The sequence below is a fragment of the Oryzias latipes genome, chromosome 22 (genome assembly GCF_002234675.1).
Source record: "Oryzias latipes chromosome 22, ASM223467v1".
NCBI lineage: Eukaryota > Metazoa > Chordata > Actinopteri > Beloniformes > Adrianichthyidae > Oryzias > Oryzias latipes.
In genome coordinates this window covers 11,348,303-11,367,266 of record NC_019880.2, presented here as the reverse complement: position 1 = coordinate 11,367,266, position 18,964 = coordinate 11,348,303, and the positions used below count along the sequence as shown (strand labels likewise).

The following is an 18,964-nucleotide window of genomic DNA, read 5'->3' as shown; positions in this document are numbered from 1 at the left end:
TTAAGGTTGGGAGGTTGAGTTTTGGGCTGAGGAGCTGCCAAAATTATTCGGCAGCATTTATAAACTTAATGAGGTCTAATTAGTCACAGAGCCCCAGGCCTTCATTACAAATCAGCAAAGAAGCATTGGAGCCCCCTGTAGCGGGTGGTGACCCCTCATAACAGAACCACCTGCCTGGCTCATCCTTCCCTTCAGCTCTCTACTTCCTGTCTTGTGTTTACATTCTTCTCATGTCCTTAGCGACCTCTGCCATTTTGTAACACCAATCGAGAGGCGTTGGCATAAAAAAACAACAACCTGCAAAGCGTTTTTTTGTTTTTGTAATATTTCTTATAAAGTGTCTTTATTCATGTGTTTGTAGGTTTGGCTAAGAAAGAATCCCAGCTGACTCCCAATCAGAAATACCTAGCTATCAGGTATGTGGCTCAGGTATGTTTTAATGCTTCAGATTAACAGTTCAGCTCTTAAAAAATTCACTTAAATTAAAATTAAAATTGTTTTCTTTTTTCAAAGTAACCTCTGTTTTTAAGTGGAAGGCCTCCAAAGCCAACCCTGAAGTTGACACGTGTAATCTTGACCTAATTTGTTTGTTTAAATTCCAGTTTTATTTTATCTACTGGATACCATTTAGATGTACAGTTTTGAGTGTTATTGATCTACAGCATACTGTATGTGGTAGATCTCTCACATCTAGATCTACATCTATACAAATGACTGATCTGGCATATTTACCGTGTAAATCAGCTAGATTGACCAAATCCACCATGTAGAAAAAGATGTTTTACTCCTAACATTTCTAACACATTTGCCATGTCAGTATTTAGATTTAATAACTGTACTTTGCTAATCTAATATATGTATCCTAAAGATGTGCTAAATTTATTATCATTTCTTTGATAAATCTACATCTGTTTGTGAGATATTTGGATTATCATAAGGATTGGGATCAATGAAATGTTTTTTCTTCAGGTTGTAGGTTGTTTCCTCATCTTTTTTCTGACGTTTCAAAATGACCTTACTTTGTGCACACACAAAAAATGGAAAGGAAAAAATATGCCAAAAGAATTATGGAGGAAAGATTTGACCCATAAAATGAAACGGTACTTTGTACATGTCCTCCATCATTGGAAAAATGCCACAACAACATGTGAAAAACACCAAACGCACAATTTATTTTAAAGTAGGGGTTTAAAGAGAGTAATAACTGTGGTTTAGTATTAAGAGGTTGTGAAGTTAGCCCTCAACTAGAGCTCGTGATCCAGCAGTTAAATTGCAGTCTAACCCCTGCAGCAAAAACTACAAAAAAAAGAAGGAAAGAAAAATCACAAGGCCAAAAAGACTCTGCCAAGGAGTTCTTTTGTTTCCTGCTAGCGCCACTCTAAGACATGTTGCCCTGGAGTTTTTCATGGCTGCCACCCGCTTAGAACTGCTTAATAAATGCAGGACAATAAACGTCTGGAAAAGCAAATTCCAAACTAAAAATGTCTAGTTTTAATCAGTTGTGTTTCTTTCCTGTCGTTCTTCTCTTCTCATCTTGTCCCCCACAAGCCGAATGCCCAGCTTGTTAGAGTACCTGAGCTACAACTGTAACTTCATGGGCATCCTGGCAGGACCCACATGCTCTTACCGAGACTACATGGCCTTCATCGAAGGGACGTGCTACCAAGCCCGCCACCAGGAGAACGCCAACGGGAAGGAGAACGGGAAGTTCAAGCAGAGTGAACCCTCACCCAAGGTCTGCAAAATTAAGTGAAACTTCTATTTTATGCAGCATGTATAGAATAACACCATGTAGATGTAATGGTTATTTAGCCAGCTTTGACAAAAATCATTGTGACTAATTTAAGGTTCTTAAAGAGAGCTGGTGGGTAAAAATTAATTTGAATTTAGATGAAGCGATGTCCTCGTGTGAGTTTGAGTACATTTTGTGTGTTCCAATCGATGTTTTACCGATTAATTACTGATAGTTGTGTTGTGAAAATGAAACAGAATCCAAACCGTTAAGCAAATGTCTCTGTTTACGTCCAATTGTTAAAGAATGTATGCAGAAATAGTAAACAAAATGAGGAATAAGAATGGGAGAAAAGACCCAAAACGGGAATTTGAGTTGATATGACTTTAGTTTACACACATTCCTACAACTAAACTTCTTTTGCTTTTTTGAGTGTTTAGTGGTCCAGTGAGGCTTCTACTCTGTGTCTTCTCTCATCTCAGAATGACGTCATCTCCAAGCTGTGCACATGTGCCATCTCGCTGGCTGTCTATCTGTCGCTGTACAAGCTGCTGCCGGTGGAGTACTCCATCGACGACTACTTCGTCAAATCCACTCCCTTGTATCTCCAGGTCATCTACCTTTACCTGGCAATGTTGGCTCTGAGGCCAAAGTACTATTTTGTCTGGACTCTTGGTGAGTTCTCTAAATCATTAATTAGAGTTGTTTAAATTTTGCGGCGGATTAAAAAAAGGTTTAGATGTTCATTTAATGTAAATTCTTCTACTTAAATGAAGCAATTTCTCTGAGTTGATCTGTCTTTTTTTATTATTGTGGATAAACAGTCTCAGCCAATTGCTTTTCTTATTCTAACAGTGCCATCTAGTGGTGAATTTACTCGTGTTTGACTTTCTCACAGCATCTGAAATACTCAAAAAGGGACAAAACTTTTGTTATTATAATTATTATTATTATTGTTATACGTTTTGTAACTTTCTCCTGCAGCTGATGCGATCAACAATGCAGCCGGGTTTGGCTTCAATGGATACAACAAAGATGGCTCCCCGCGGTGGGATCTGATTTCAAATCTTAGAATTCTAGACATTGAGGTGTGCATATTTCATATCAGCCCCATTTTTATTTTTGTTTTTGTATTAATAAGGCCTGAAAATATGTTTCTTTGATCAATTTTATAGTTTGCCACAAGTTTCAAGCTGTTTTTAGACAACTGGAATATTCAAACAGCTCTTTGGCTAAAAAGGTAACTGATTACTCCACTCTAAAGGGCAGATATGTCCACCCAAAAAAGTATTTTTACGGATGTATTATGGTTTTTTCCCCGCTCATTTCAATTAATTTGTCTGTTTTGTTCGCAGAGTTTGCTATGAGCGCTGTCCGGTGAACCCCACAGCCGCCACCTTCCTACTGTCAGCCATGTGGCACGGGGTCTACCCGGGCTACTACTTGACTTTTGTCACTGGCATTGGCATGACCATGGCTGCTCGTGCAGTAAGCGCAATTTTTCTGTCTAAACAGCTCTCATAATAGGTGATCCTCCAAGCAAACATCCCCAGTTATTCATATTAAAAAAATTCAGCATATATTATAGTGGAATTGTCTACAACCTGCTAATATTTACTTATTTTTATTAAAAACAGACAAACACAATTAAATCACTCAATAGTAAATGAGGAAAAACTCAATTTAAATCTTAGTTTAAATGCATTATTGGTCATTTGTAGTATTCTCTAATCCTAATTAAAGATTATTTGTCCATGTTGTAAAGTTAGGATGTATGAAGTTTACTAGGGGAGTTTCTGTCTAATTCTAGTTTAAATCAAAGTGCTCTCAAGTTGGAGAATCTAGGTTGATGCAAAATTCACTTTTTAAGGTTTTCTCTGCATGAGTAGACCCTTTTTCCAGGTTAAATAGTAGATGATGACCTTGTCTCTTATTTTAACAGGCGGGAAAATGAGTGGTAATGTCAAAACCTCTATCAGATAATGTCCTAAAGGCAAGACTTTTTGGGTCGGAACATGCACATTCATGAGGGTGCATTCTATATACTTTGGTCACAACTGCCCTTACGGGTGGATACGGGCTGTCTGTGGCGAAAAATTGGCAAACATGTGTGGTGTGCGCAGGTGGACTACACAAAATATTAAGGTCATTCGGTGAGCCTGTTTACTGAGACGTAGCCGTGTTGTATAGATTTTTCTTTTTTTATACCGCCTGACCAAATTCTGCGCAGGGATCCTATAAGTGCTTCTTTGCGTGGAGCCTGACTGTTAGACATTAGAAAATTAGACCATCAGACTGTAGTTTATGTGGGCATCCATGCACAATTCATTTGCACGGGGTCAGTAACGGGCCATAAAGCCGCCAAACGGCTCATTGTCCCTTGAGGTGGCCGCATGAGCCTTAAGGGAACTGCAAGACACACCTCTTATAATGTGGCCACTCCTCCTTACAACCCTTCACAGGCCAGACAAATAGTTCAATTCAATTCAAGTTTATTTATATAGCCCAATATCACAACACAGTCGTCTCAACAGGCTTTGGGCTTTTACCAAGAACCACATCACTACTCTTTACACTGACTGAAAAATAAGCTATGTTCACTTCACCCCAGGCAATGTACGTACAAGCATACCACCAAAATCTTTGTAAACACATGTATACGTGCGATTTATTTAGGCTTCCACGTTCATAACTTGCATTTTCGTACGTCGCTATGCAAGTTTCTGCGACCATTTTTGGGCTCTACTTACAAAACTTTAAGTCATTTAACACGTCTTGAAAGTGGAACTGTGTTGAACTGTGACCAATCAGGGACTAAGATGTGGTAGTAGCCAAATAATGACGTCCCCTTAAATTCACAGAAGTGCGAATCATTGGAAAATTGATCATGGAGGAAAAATTATTAATTGCATTTCGTTCCCTACCAAAGTGTTATGACACCAATTCTTTCATATATATAGAATAGAGTTTTAAAAGAAAAAGCCTTAAGCTAGTTTCGCGAGATTTGACCCTCTTTGACATTTTGAACCGAGCCTCTTCCAACTGTCGGTGGCGGACGCGCGCTAGTAAAGGGTAGCAAAAGGAAAAGAAGAAGCCCCTCCCTGCTTTTGCAGTGTAAACCCCATGGGTTAAAAACACACTCAAGAGTGCATTTTTGAACGCACGTCACATGCCCATGTGAGCGTAGTTATACAGCTATGCTACTACTAGTTTATAAATAGTATACACAGTCTCCATATACTTTTTTGTGCCCCTGTTTGATATTCCCCACCACCTACACTCCATCCACCAAATTCCTTTTCCTTTCCTTTACCTTATTCAAACCCATTTTATCAATAATTTAATGCTTTTATTTGCATGTAAAGAACTTTATACGGCCTCAGACTACAAAACGAACCATCCCAATAAAGTCAGATTGCCTTATCTTCTCATTTCAATCTGTATTGTTCAGGTCTTTGGCAGTGTCTCACAGTAACAGCCATCTTTGAAATTCTGCTCATGCCCTCCCTCTGAACAGCCACTTTGTCTCTCTTATCATAATCTTTTATCCTCCAAACTGATAGCACTCTAAACATTATTTATAGCAGTGAAGACAGTGATACCCATAAATACTTGATATAGCTCTGTGTAAAATATATACTATTGAAGGAGTGTTTGGGTAAAATGGCAAAGCAGGAAATTTCGCATCCAGGTTTCCGTACAGGCACTTTATTTTTCCTCAAACTGGGAGACGATGGATAGGACACTGACCCACTTCTTCCCTCAGACTAATGGCTGCAGTCTGACAGAAAGGAAAGCTTTCTCTTTTTAAACGAGAAACAGAGAGATAACAAGCAGGAGAAGTTTGTCGGCCACATATTTGCAAAATGAGAGCTGCATGTTTTACTGAAGTTAAGAATGAAAGTCGTTAAAAAGTTCTCAACGATTTTTTTCCTTTTTCCAGGTGAGACACAACATCAGACCATACTTCTTGGTCTCCGACTCACACAAGTTAGTCTATGATGTCATCACGTGGGCGTGCACACAGGTCGCCATTAGTTACACGGTGGTCCCGTTTGTCCTCCTTGCTGTGGGGTCCTCACTAAAATTCTACAGGTATGACTATCCGTACTGATCTGGTTAAAAGAAAAGTCACTTTTACTGGCCTGGCTTTATAACCTGGTGGGGCTTTCTGGTACTGTTTTTGATTTGTTGAAAGGAATTTGTTACAGATCCTCCTTATGGGGGTTCCACAGGGCTCATTGTTGGGACCCCTTACTTTTTTTTCTAACTTCTTTCCAAAAGAATTTTAAGTAAAAATGTAAAACAATTTAATTTACAACTTTATTAATTTAATTTCTTTTATTTCAAACTGTTATGCTAAGCGGCTTTCAGCGATATGTACAGACAGACCTGACCTTTTCAGGTTCATATGAAACTAAACTAAGGCAGAAGTGATTGTGTTTGATCCACTGAGTTCTTGTTATTTTCTTCCCAGTTGGTTTAAATCTTTTGGCATCAAAAAGTGGATCATGTAACTTCATTTTAAGGTAGCCAGTAATCTTAGACTTGATCCTTAGTTTACTTTAGTGATGGTGTAGTTATTGTAATTCATAAAGGGGTAAACAAATTACCCATATTCCCTCTGACCTCCTTCCCGATTTGGAGCTAATTTCAAGACTTAAAGATCATTTAAATCAAGATTTAAATGATTTAAATAATCTTGCTCAGGTCAGCTAATCAGCTTCTTATTAAAGTATAACTGGGTCTCAAAGAGGATTTCCACCAAAATTCTAAAAGATGTGTGACCCTATTAGAAACATCTTAAAAGCCTTTTTCAAATGCAGTTAAATATTGCCAAAATTTTTATTGCATTGTCTATTTTTTATCATTTTCAACAAAAAATGCATCTTTTTTTATTGTGATGTGTTTTTGTTTGTTTTTTTTTTGATTTTTTTGCTAAAAAAATTAAACAAACGTCATGCGACAGACAGTTAATGTTTGTGCCTTTTTATTTTTTATGTGTTGTCACAAAACGGGCAGACGGCTGGTTCCAAATACAACAGGTTTTATTAGCACAACTATACTCCACAAAGCTAAATCAGGGTCAGCCAGGCAGGGGTCAATCAGATTAGAAATAGGAGTAGTCAGAATCCAGGCTAGATTCGGGGCAGGCAAACGGAGTCATGAAATCAGAAAATCAAGTCAAGATATAATGCTTGGCAATGCAGGCGTGTAGAAACTCCACGCCGGGGCTGCTGGGAGATGTAGTGGGTCTAGAACTCTGGAGACAGCTCCCGCCGGTGACCAGTGGGGGAGAGAGAATTCTGACTTCTGACACTCACATTAACTGCTTGTGTGTGACACCATTGCTTTGCAAAAATAGCCAATAGATTTTTGGCCCACATTGTTATAGAATGAAGACTTTTATTAGCCTGGCTCTCTGCTGTTAGGCTGTGACAATTAACAAGACAGTTTAATGAGGGAGAGATAGGGAGAAAATAAAACTGAGCGGCTCGAACATTGTTCCGTAATCCGCCGTGAAATAAATATCTGGTCATCAGCAAGTGGCTGCCAGACAGTCCGTAAAACACTTAGCAGCTATTTGTTTGGGAGCCAAAGAGTTGGATGGATTAAACTTGTGACCTGATAAATGCATTAAAGAGCCACTCTGATCATCTTTTAAGCTATTTTTAAAGCGTTCGCAGTGGTTTTCTAATTACACTTATGTCGTTTTTAGCCAAAATCCAAAAACCTGTTGTTTTTTAGGACGTAGTTTCTGCAGAGCGGCAGGAGTTTTTTAGAAATAAACCCGCTCCTACTTCCCATCATCTCACAGTCCCTCACAACCCCAACCTAATTTTACTGGGGCAACAAAAAAGGCGAGCAATATTGGAGCTATATCCAGCTTTGGCCCTATGTTACAGCTCCAAGCTTTTTCAAATGGCATTTTTTCCCCGGCTGCCCTGATTCACAACGATTTGAATGAAGAAAGCGTTCTACTATGGTGGATGATGGAATGAAAGAGATGGGGTGTGCCCAAAGCTGAAAGGGCCTATATCATGCTTTTCTTAACCCTTTTAGAGAAAACTGAAACCATTTATATATAATTTAATATTAACTTTGGGACACTAAAGAATGCATTTTTTTAAATGAAATTTTAGTTATTTTCACAGCTTATTTTCCTACCCGGCAGTGAGACGGCTCAATCTCTTAGGCACCGACTTTTGCCCCTTGTGGGTACGGCCCATTTTAAGGCGTCACCCTAGAGTCGGCAGCGTGTCTGCGTCTCGCCCATGAAAACAAACAACATTCGAAGTTTTGCAAAGATGGATGAGCATATTACGCATAGCGTTTTTGCCGAACACCGCTAGCTCTGCTGAGAAAGGGTGGTAGCCTGGGGGCTGGCAGAGAAGACTCTTCTTGGAAGGAGCGGTTTCTCACTTATCTACATTACAATATGAGAACCCGCTCATTTTTTCATGGGTTGGGAGGGGTTGGTGCTCAGAGCACAAACTTTTAGAGGAATACCCAGAAATGTGTGAATGGATCAAAATACAACTTGGGGGTGGTTTTTTATAGTGAGTAATTAACATGATAAAACACTTAAAAGTTTAAAAAATTGATGTTGCATGATATGGGCCCTTTAATTTTCTTTATATATTCCTTCCATTGAGAAATATCCAACAAAAACATGCTTCAAGACACCAAAAACATGGTTTTCATTGGAGTGGGACTTTAAAAGCTATGCACCACCAGAGTTTGAACCCCATTTTGGTAAAACTGTCATGTGAAAGCTCACTTGATAGGAATAGTCAAGTCATAGAAGGAAGGAAAAGACCAAAAAAAAAATCAACATTTTGTCTTCACAGTTCATGGTACTTCTTCCTACACCTCCTGTGTCTCCTGGTGGTGCTCGCACTGCCTGTCAAATCGAAACGCCGCCAGGCTAAAGAGCAGCAAGAAAACCAGCAGAAGGACAGCCAATCAGATCCCAGCACAGACAGCAACTGCAACCAGAAGGACAAGACCTCATGAGGCTCGGGACAGAGCAGCAGGCGGAGCCGGGGACTGTTTTGAGTCTGTTTACCTGACGAAGAACCAAAAGAAAAAGTAAAAAAAGATAACAAAAAAATAAGTATTTTTATCAGACAGAAAAAAATCCTGTCACATCCAATTGAAAGAACAGTCACACTGACATGGATAAAAGACCAAGATGGAGTTTAAGTTAACAAGTAATCGTGGTTACAGTATTGGAAAACCTTCAAGCTGCCTTAAACCCTCTATGTACTCTGAGTTAAACTGGACAGCAGGAAACACAGTTACTCTAGTCTGATAGAGCAGGGGTTGCAGTATGTGGGTTTTTTTGTCGTCATCTGGGTTTGATGGCCGAGAACAGAAGGTGTGTACAAAGAAAAATAACCTTTATCATCAGCTGCCAATTTCAAAACAGGCCTTAGGAATAATAAAATTATTATTTAATATCTGTCTTTTTAAAAGAAGAAAAAAAAATCTTCGAAAAGATTTCATGTCGTACGTGTTTTGTATTTAGATGTTTGTGATAACAATATTTTTAAAAAAATTGTTTTTTTCTTTTGGGAAGGGTGGGGGGACTACAACTGACAGAAAACCAGAAAGACATTCAAATGTTGTCCATCTTCAGAAATGAGAAATAAAAGGTAAAAAAAGGACTTAAGTGTTAATTTTTGCATTTTTCATATGCTTGTCAGCTTGTCTTTTATTTTGAAAAATGTGAGTCAATGGAAAGGTGTTTTTCAAAGGGAATCAAGTGGTTGTTTTTTTATTTTATTTTATTTTTTGAGGGATTTTAGACTCAGAAAAGTACTTCATCTCCTCACGTCTGTCACAGCACTGGTTTTTGGATTTCAATTGCTTCTTGAGTGGAACTACCTAAAACATATTAAAATATTGAAGACCTTATTATGGACGTTCTTGATGATAACTTGCACAGTTTTGCTATCAAATCCTGCAAAAGCCACATAAATCGAACCAGATTAATCGTCAGAGAAAAAAAACTGTTACAAGCCAAATGAAGTGATTGCTGTATTCTGGCTGCCTGTGAGGACCTTTGAATTAAATCCTGACCAGCTGATTGGAGTAAAATGGTCTTTCTTTCTGTGTTTGCTTCTCGTTTGGGTAGATTTCAGGGTGCATCTTACTGTATGGTGGATGAGACACTGGTTCCTCTTGTTCTTAGTATGTTGGCTCACCCTAAGCCTTTCTAATATTATGGTTTACTCTTTGAAACACGAGTCCACACAGCCTCATTTTAGATCATTCTTGGGGCTTATTTACTGCATTTATTGAAAGAAAATGATTTTTCCTTAAAGATAAGGAAGTGAATTATATTTCATTAGAGAAAAAGAAAAAGTTCTGACTCAAAAATGGGCTTTTGTTGAGTCAAAGCGAGGTGGCAGATCTGAGCTGTGAACCGTGCATTTCTTACTAAGACTTTCTAACATTTGCATACTCCTGCCATAACTGTGTGTGTGTTTGCACCGGTGTTCATGTGATCTGTACATGTGGATGTGTTTTCATTCTACATGTTTCTGTAGCCTGGGCCGTGTGCAGGCGATGGACGGCCAGCTGAAGGGGGGGTTCGGGGTGGGGGGTGGGAGGCTATGCTAGAGCATTTATTGCACTGCATGGCCACCCGAACCAACAGATCAATGCAAACTGCTCCATGTGTCCACAGTGCCAAATCACAAATGGCGCATCTTTGTTTTTGTGTGTACGTGTGGCTGCGTGTGTTGGTGTGCGTGCGCCTGTGTAACATGATGGTTATTTTTCTGTCAGAAGGAAAATTTATGGAAAGATTTGTATAACAGTACATTAAAATCCTGATTTATGTGGCAAAAATAAAGAGAATTATTTTTAAACACTACACTGCTTGTCTGTGAAGTAATCATTTTAATTCACTTTGGGATGATATAAACACAAAAATCTTTGATGCTGACATTAAAACAACACATTAATAGGGGATTTATTGTATAACACTTGCATGCTTGCACTTCCTTTATAAAAGTTGTGACTAAAATACAATAAAAACCTTTAGAAAATTCAGTAAACTCCCAAATCTGCATCCTTTGTCAAATTAAAATTATTGATAGTGTTGTAAGTTCACTCTCATCTGGGTAGGGACAAATCTACAGGGGGATTCCAGGCTCACAGCTGACTTCCCGCAGCAGGGTGACACACAAATTGCCAGAAATCGATTGGCTGATACTGATGACAGATTTATGAAGGAATCTGTCGATGCTGATATTGTGCCAATCATTGTGCATCACCAGAATAAGTTGCAGAGCTACTATATACCTCAGTTGTGGCTGTTTGACTTTGAAGAAAAAATAAAATCCCTAATAATTTTTTTTAATTAAATTATCTTTAATTTAATTTGAAATTTATTTTTAAAAGGAATTTCAGAGTTATTGTTCCTATAAAACTAAGTTAAACTGTTTTTTACATTGCTACAAAAACACATGTGCTTACATGAATGAAAGTATATTGGATCCTAAGAAAACAAAAATGATGTCAGTACACCAAATCAGACTAATAAATTCATGCAGCTAATCCCAGTAATTACTCAACATTGGTGCACATTTATTGTAAAATACACACAAAAATTGTCTTTTCTATAGCAGCCATAATGCAGCATGTATGGGTACACAGGAACAAAAATATTGTTTAAAAACAAACATCCACAAAGTGATAGAGACAACAGGTAATGTCATTTTTTTGGCTTGCTCTGTTTCAATGAATAATTCAGGCAATATGGAAAAGTTTGTATTTTATTTTGAAATAAATTTTATATGCACCACTTTCAATTGATTAAAGAAAAGACTTTTATTTTGAAAAAATCGAAACTCTTATCAAATCTGGGGTTTTATACATGCAAAAAATGAACGAGTGATAGGAAAAACTGATTTTTTCCCCTTATAAAACAAAAAAGTAGAGTTTAGTGGCTCTTGTTGGGTTTTGATTTGTGAAAAACAGTCCTTCATTGGTGTAAAGGTTGTAGAATCAAAAATAAACCTGATGATAAAGTAATTATTTTAAACCACTAATCTACCTAAAAAAAAAATCTTTAACGACTCATTTATGCAAGATGGTTCCATAGCAGAAAAGGTTTTAATATGGTCATCAGGTTTTAGATTTTTAAAATAAACTTGATTTATTTACTGATTTAAATTAAAGTTACTTAAATTCAAGAAAAAAGTACCATTAAATTATCCTAAAAATAACCATCTGAGTTAAAGCCTGTAACTTGTTGTTCGGTGTGGTAATTTGTTCGTACCCCCATCGTGTTATTTAATCCCGTCGACAATTCTAATCCCGTCGTCAGATTGGGTTTTGTGTCTCCTGTGGAAAACTGTGTGACCCAAACTGCGCATGCTCCGCTCGGATACAGTTGTCAACTATAAACAGAAGAGAAGGGGGCGGAGTTACAGTCCGCTGACATTTCTAGTTGTTGGTAAAAATGACTGTGAAAGCCTGCGGCAGGTAAAATACCCAGCGTCTTTTTTTCATCATGACAGCTGTTTAGAAAAAATACTCCGGAGCACAAACTGTTACAATAACGAACCAAGTAAAAACTTTCAACGGTAAGACCACTTTTTTAGTTCTTAATAACGCTGTGTTGTCCTGGTTTGTAAAAAAGTGATGAAAGTGAAAAAAACTGTTAGCCACTGTTAGCTGTTTAGCTAATTAGAGTTTGGCTAGCTCGTTTTGTTGTTGTTTTCCTTTACAAAAACATAAAGTTAAGTTGTTTGGTGCATTTTTTAAGCTCAAATTAAATAAATAAGTAAATAAAATGACGACAGTTTATCACCCCCCCCCCCCCCCCCGACTCATGTGAAAACAGATGTGTTTACATTAAAATTCAAGCCACCGTTAGTTACAACTTGTCACAAAATGAGTTTAACCGTCTAAATTTAAGTTTGTTGACACATTGACGGGTTTGACATTATTGTGTGTTTTTTGTCCTACAAACTATATTTCCCTCTCAGTCATGTTTGCAGAACTTAACTGTTTCTGTGTCAATCCAAACTCCCAGACATTTGCTTCAGCGCAGGCACGTAGGAAGACCTTTATTTAAAACACAGTCGTTGGGATCTGAGCTAAAAGTAACATCTTCAGTCCGGAAAATCTCAAAGTGAAATTTTTCAGACATACCAATGAAGTTTTCCCCCCTCTCCTTCGTCTGTTCTGTACACTGGGTATGTATGTTTTGTCAGCAGTTTCATACCCACATGACTTGCCATGAAAGCTGACCGGTTAAATTTAGAGATCCTATCCAATGTTGCCTGCTCAGTTGCAATGTTCTGCTTTCAACTTGTGCAGATGACAGCTGAGGGACGTTTACTATGTGGCATTTTCTTTATTTATTTATGTACTTATTTACGCACAGCGACAAAATTCTTTTTGGCTCTAAGTTTTTTTTTTTTTTTTTTGAATTAAAGTCCCTATCATCTTTGCTTTTGCAAACACACTGTGGTTTTTGTTAAAATGATCCCAAAAAAAGCTTTGAATGATTGTTAAAATAATAAACGAAGTGCACTATCCTCATATAATGGTTCCTCTGAGCCAGTGATATTTAGATTTTAAAGACCCACTGATGAAAATTGTATTTTGGGTGTTTTTAATGTGTGTTTGTGGCATTTTTCTGATGATGGAGGACATCTTTTAGGAAAATTAAGCTTAAAATTAAATTTCTGAGTATGTCTTAATTCAAATGGTTGTGAATCAGGAGCAGATTAAAAATTGCCGTTTAAAAGACAAGCTTATTTGTGACAGAGAAAATATGATGGATGGAACACAAGCTCCATGCTCCGCTCCATTCTTATGTAGGCGACCAGATCCCTTAAAGTCCTTGGTTTCTTTGTACGAACTGGCATCTGGCTTTAAACTGCACGGCTGGATAGCTCCAAAATTGCTTGCCATTTTTGATGCACCCGTACTGTTAAGTTGGGGGTGTGAGGGGCTGTAAGCTGGCGGGAGACTGTAAACGGAGAGCTCTCAGTAATGGATGACGAGACGGGTGGTGGGGTTGCTCCGCGCCAATGGCCCTCCCCACAACGGTTTATGCCACTCTGCATAAACTATGCCCCAGAAAACAGCCATTTTTTGTTCTTTTGTTTGTTTTTTGCTAAAACTGCCTCCCGGTGAACATAATTAAAAGAAAACTGGGAACCAAAGATTGGAGTTGGACTTTCAGGATGAATATGCCAAACATCTAATGATTCAAAAACTCATTTTTATGCAGTCATTGGAGTTTTTCCTCTGCTAACACATCAATTAAATTTACCACCCTTTGGTTGAAGTTATTGTTAAATTTACATTCTAAAATAAATATGTATTGTCTAATAAATCACGCATTGATTGCTGCTGTGCAATACGTATATCGGAAAAATCAGCAAAAATTGCGATAAATGGTAACCTTAAATGTGCATTTGACCAATGGGGTGGACTCCTTTATGTTGTTGACCTAGCAGAAGGTGCTATTTATGTTAACGTTGATGTTAATGATTTTTATTTAAATTAAACTGTTGCAGTGAAATTGAAATTGTGTATTCAGATTTTTTGGTATTTGTCGATGTGTGCAAGGTATATAGTCATGGCAATACTGATCATTAATGCAAATTGCAAGTTTTCCTCATATGGTGCAGCCCTACTGCTTTCATATTAGTAGTTTTTAAATTGAACACATCATTACTAAAGTTATGAACTATTGCTTTAAAAATGATCCCAAAAAAAAAAGGTGTTTTTTTACCTTTAAAATACCAATAATTGCTAATAAAAGTATATAATTTATCAATTAAAGGTTACGTTTTAATCTGATTGATTCAAATTTAAATATTCAGTGTTTTGTTTTGTTTACTTAGCCCTGTTGGAATTAAGGCAGACATTTGTGTTGTATCTTACTTGCTTCTCTTCATCTGCATCCACTGAACCAAAGCCATTTAGTGCAATGAGCAGAAATGGGATTGCATGTCTTTTGTGTGAAGGGAGGAGATGGGCGTGGGCTGTCCCCCTCATCTAATATTCAGCTCTCTGTAAAAAAGGGGGATGCTGGGCTGTCCGCCCAGCAGTTGATTTTTTTAGTGACAGAGAGGAATCAGACTCTGAACTGGTAGATTCAGTAACTTTGACCTCACACCAAGGTAAGGGTTAACAGCTTTTTTGATTAGTTTTTCCTTGTTTGTTTGATTGAAGACCATTTGAGCTGTTTTTTGTGCGATTTCTTAGAAGGGGTGTTTGTATGGTTACATCTGGACAGAGGGGCAGAGGCAGAGATGAGCTTTTTCACCGATTGCTTCCTGTGTGGTCTCAGTCTGAAGCCATTGTTTGGAGACCGGGAGCTGGGGAGGGTGTGTCAGCAGGCTCCCATTGGTGTCACTGTTAACAAAGGATTTCTGTTTGCCTCTGTGTGATAGGGGCTTTTAACAGGTGATATGCCGACAAAAGAGACAGAGGGCCGCAAACAAAATAAAAATGAAAAAAAAAAAAGTCCCTGTTTGGATAGGCATTGATTGGCTTCCCAGATTTCATCTGAACTGTTGATCCTTTGTACTTACAGCCATATGACATCTAAGTGTTCTTCGACCTCAGCCTGAGCAGCTCGTTTCAAGGATTAAAACAAAGTATTGAGCTGCCTGTTTGGTGGCTATTACATAAAATGCGTTGCCAAGGAGATGAAAGCTGCTTATTAAATTCTGCGTTGGGTCGGGCAGGAAGTAGCCCTCCACCGTGATGGAAGAGCCTAACTTGATGAATTATAAATGAGTTTTTTTATCGATCAAATGAAACTTTAATGCATGTTGCATTCGACGGGGGTTTCTTTGTCTGGGGTAATGATGCATTAAAGGTCTGAGGAAACTATAGATACGGTAGAAAATGAAAAATGTTTCTTTATTTTTTTGACTCATGAGTGGGGTAAAGGCTGACAAAAAAATAAATCAGTGGACGCAACCTTGATTCAATATTGCGTTTTCTAAATAGCGATGGATTCGTTTTTTAATAATCAATATGTTTTTTAATAATCTGCATTGATTTCCATCTAAATAGTTGCTTTGCTCCACCTTTGCACTGTGGTCTTATCAGTGCAGCAGATGGTAACATTTTATTTGATATTTTTTTGAAGTTTTTGCATTGATTGTACTTTTTCACTTCCTTCTACTTCGCACACTAAGTTCAGATAGTCAATTTACTTTCAGAATACGACAAAAAAATACCGATTAGCCACCAAGAGTCAAAGTTTAACGATCAGAGTTCAAGCTTAGCAGAATTTAACGACCCGTTTTACTGTAGGACAGAACTTTGGGGGGCTTTCAAATCATTATGCCAAGCAGCGGTTCATATTTTCCGCTTCAGTGGGTGCACGTAATAAAACTGGGAATAACTAATGAGCATGCTCATTGTTGGAACATTTGCTTTGAAGGCCAATTAGAATAATATATCATAGAGGAATTTCTTCAGATCTGATTGGATTTGTATTTATGGGTCACGTGAGCTTATTCAAAGCTGTTTTTTTTTACTTACAGGAGCATATATAAACTTTCGTTTTTGATGTCTTGGAAGTATTTGAACAGTGTTGCTTTATTAATTTTTTTTCTTTTTTGGTTGTTTGCCTTTATTGACTTTTGTGTAACTGCACAAGCCAAACAGATGCTAGGCTTTGCCTCTGGAGATGCTGATCTGCTCTCGCCTTACAATGGTGTACAGGTCATCCACCGTGAGCCATGGATACCACCACCTCCCTGAAGATGGCGTCTCTGGCTGTCCAGAGTCTGTTCAACTATGTGGAGGAGGAGGACCTGCCTGCCATTATAGCACACTTGGAGAAGTTCAGGGATGTGGACAGCAGAAGTGATGTAAGTCACTACAAATCCCTTAGTTTGTACACCAGTGTTGTGGTTAATTTAGACACTTTTAAGCAGATAGCTGCAACTGCTAGTTCATCCCCTATTCAGCTGGGACAACAACAGAAAGAACAAACTTCAGAAGCAGGATATACCCAACAAAAAAACAATTATTTATTCAGTGTTAAAACAGATTTAAAACAAGACCTACATACATAAATAAAAACAACTAGTTTCCGGATCTTTTGAAATGAACTTTAATCCTTCACAAGAGAAAAGTTGGTACATTTTTTCGTCAGAATTGTAAATAATCGAATGCAGAAGAAGTTTGGGCATTTTTTTTATACTGTAGGATAGTTGGGCTGGATACATTTTCACAAATTTTTTGGTTTAGTCTGCATTTGTGAGAGGAGATCAAACTCTAGAAACGATCAGAGTTCACCTGCAAGCAAACTGATCTCTACATTTCCAGGCAGGTCAGGGTTCACTTGTTGGCTCCACATCAAAGTTCATGTGAGTCTGTCACACAGATGGGATTATCCAAGGAAACAGTCTCTGACCAAACAACTGGAATGTTAAAGAGCTTCTGATGTCTCAGTTACCGTGGCGACACGTACACAACACAATTTAGTCATAACTGCCCTTACGGGTTGATACAAGCCTTCTGCTGGCAAAAAGTTGACAAACCAGGACGGGACATGCAAGTGCACTCCAATGAGATATCAAGTTTGTAGACCGCTCAATGAGCCTGTAGACAGAAAACGTTCATGCACCTTTTTATTCCACAGGTAAGCTGTAGGCGTCCAGTCTTAGCGAACACTCAACAGTAAAGCAGGGATGAAATGGATGAGATGCAGGCGTGTTGAACAGATTTTTTTTTTCCAACCCCCAAATCTTGCAGACTGCACAAAGACGCCTATTAGTGCTGTTCACGTGAGAAGTGTGAGCTCCTTGCTTGCAGCCTGACTGTTAGAATTTAGGAAGTTAGACAGTCAGAGTGTAGATTATGTGGGCATCTTATGGGTGTCCTACAGGTACCTTTGTGCACACACCATATGTGTCATATTCACATGGGGTCAGTAGGGGTCAGCCTTCACCACTTACTAACGAGAGCAGGGGTGTCAGAATCCAGCTCTTGAGGGCCGTTGAAGCTCCTTACTAGCTAAACAGACCTGATCCAGGTAATCAGCAGCAGATAAGGCAGGGTGTCTGGAAAACCAGCAGGAAGCCGGACATCAAGGCCTGGAGTTTAATACCCCTGGACTAGAGTGTGGTGATAGGGCACCGTATGACATCGTCACCCAAATGTCTTAAATGTGTGCAACTTACATTTAACTTATGAATACTTTACGATACACTTAACACACACACACGACTATTGTATGTTCCATTTTCAATGACTTCCCTTGAGGTTGCCAAAGGGTACTGCAAGACACACCAATGCTCCTCTTAGGATTCACCACTCCTCTCTGCACCCACAGCACCAGTACGGGTCAACCTCCGTGGAGGTTCATGTGACCGAGGCCTAATGCTACGTTCACACCAGCCAGGTGTCGCCTGTTTTAGAACGCTGGTTCTTGAGCGTTTTTTAGTAATTGGTGTTCACACTGGACTGTCACAACCCGATACTAGCGCATGTATCGGCAGTTGGAAGAGGCTTGGTGCAAAATGTCAAAACGGTGCAAATCTTTCTCCAGGATTTTCCTTTCATAGCTCAATATCATATAATTTGGGTCGTGCACAAACCACAATTATAATTTTTTCTCCATCATGATCAATTTTGAAACAGTTTGCCCTCCTGTGACGCCACATATTTGTCACTACCAAATCCGATTCCCTGATGGGTCAAAGTTCAACTGGTTTAACTTTCAACAGGTATCAATGGCTGCACGTTTTGTACTTAGGGTCTGAAAAAGGACTTAAAAATGTGTGTGGCGATGCATGGATGTGTGAGTCTGAAATGCAAAGGACCAAAACGCACATCTACGTGTTTACATAGACTTTTCATTGAAAGTGGTTTCAAACTCCAACCAATGATTAATTGCTGTAAATGTTTGCCTCATTTTGTCAGTGATTTCTGACTATAAATTTACAAAAAAGGTGGCTCTGTGACTGATTAGAAAGCGCTGTTTTATTATTATTTTTTATTTCAGAATGGACAAACCCCCCTGATGGTCGCAGCAGAGCTGGGCAACCTGGAAATAGTGCAAGAGTTCATTAGGAGAGGAGCCAACGTTGATCTGGACGATGTTGTAAGGAGCCAAGCACACACACACACACACACCTTTAACAGTAAAAATCCTTAAAACTAAAAGCAGCCCAGGTGAAGAACAACACTTATGGTTACAACGTTTCCATTTAGTGATGAAGACGT

At 38.5% G+C, this 18,964-nt stretch overlaps 2 protein-coding genes across 9 annotated transcripts in view; both read left to right on the top strand.

Annotated features, from left to right (window-relative positions):
- Positions 1-10,616, top strand: part of mboat2 (membrane bound O-acyltransferase domain containing 2) — a 48,447-nt gene extending 37,831 nt beyond the window's left edge. For both annotated transcript variants that reach the window (XM_004082258.4, XM_020713458.1), the window contains 8 exons: positions 362-416; positions 1,549-1,735; positions 2,215-2,407; positions 2,717-2,820; positions 2,908-2,972; positions 3,088-3,220; positions 5,676-5,827; positions 8,584-10,616. In XM_004082258.4, the coding sequence (XP_004082306.1) occupies positions 362-416; positions 1,549-1,735; positions 2,215-2,407; positions 2,717-2,820; positions 2,908-2,972; positions 3,088-3,220; positions 5,676-5,827; positions 8,584-8,749 (1,055 nt within the window). In that variant the 3' untranslated portion in view covers positions 8,750-10,616. The remainder of the gene's footprint in view (positions 1-361; positions 417-1,548; positions 1,736-2,214; positions 2,408-2,716; positions 2,821-2,907; positions 2,973-3,087; positions 3,221-5,675; positions 5,828-8,583) is intronic.
- Positions 10,617-12,166: 1,550 nt separating this feature from the next.
- Positions 12,167-18,964, top strand: part of LOC101155812 (kinase D interacting substrate 220) — a 55,510-nt gene continuing 48,712 nt past the window's right edge. For 5 of the 7 annotated variants that reach the window (XM_011490328.3, XM_020713632.2, XM_011490327.3 and 2 more), the window contains exons 1-3: positions 12,167-12,333; positions 16,444-16,602; positions 18,744-18,842. In XM_011490328.3, coding sequence (XP_011488630.1) covers positions 16,471-16,602; positions 18,744-18,842 — 231 coding nt within the window. In that variant the 5' untranslated portion in view covers positions 12,167-12,333; positions 16,444-16,470. Of the gene's footprint in view, positions 12,334-14,784; positions 14,893-16,443; positions 16,603-18,743; positions 18,843-18,964 lie in introns of those variants that run through there. The other 2 variants (XM_004082534.4, XM_011490326.3) reach the window with 2 other exon arrangements.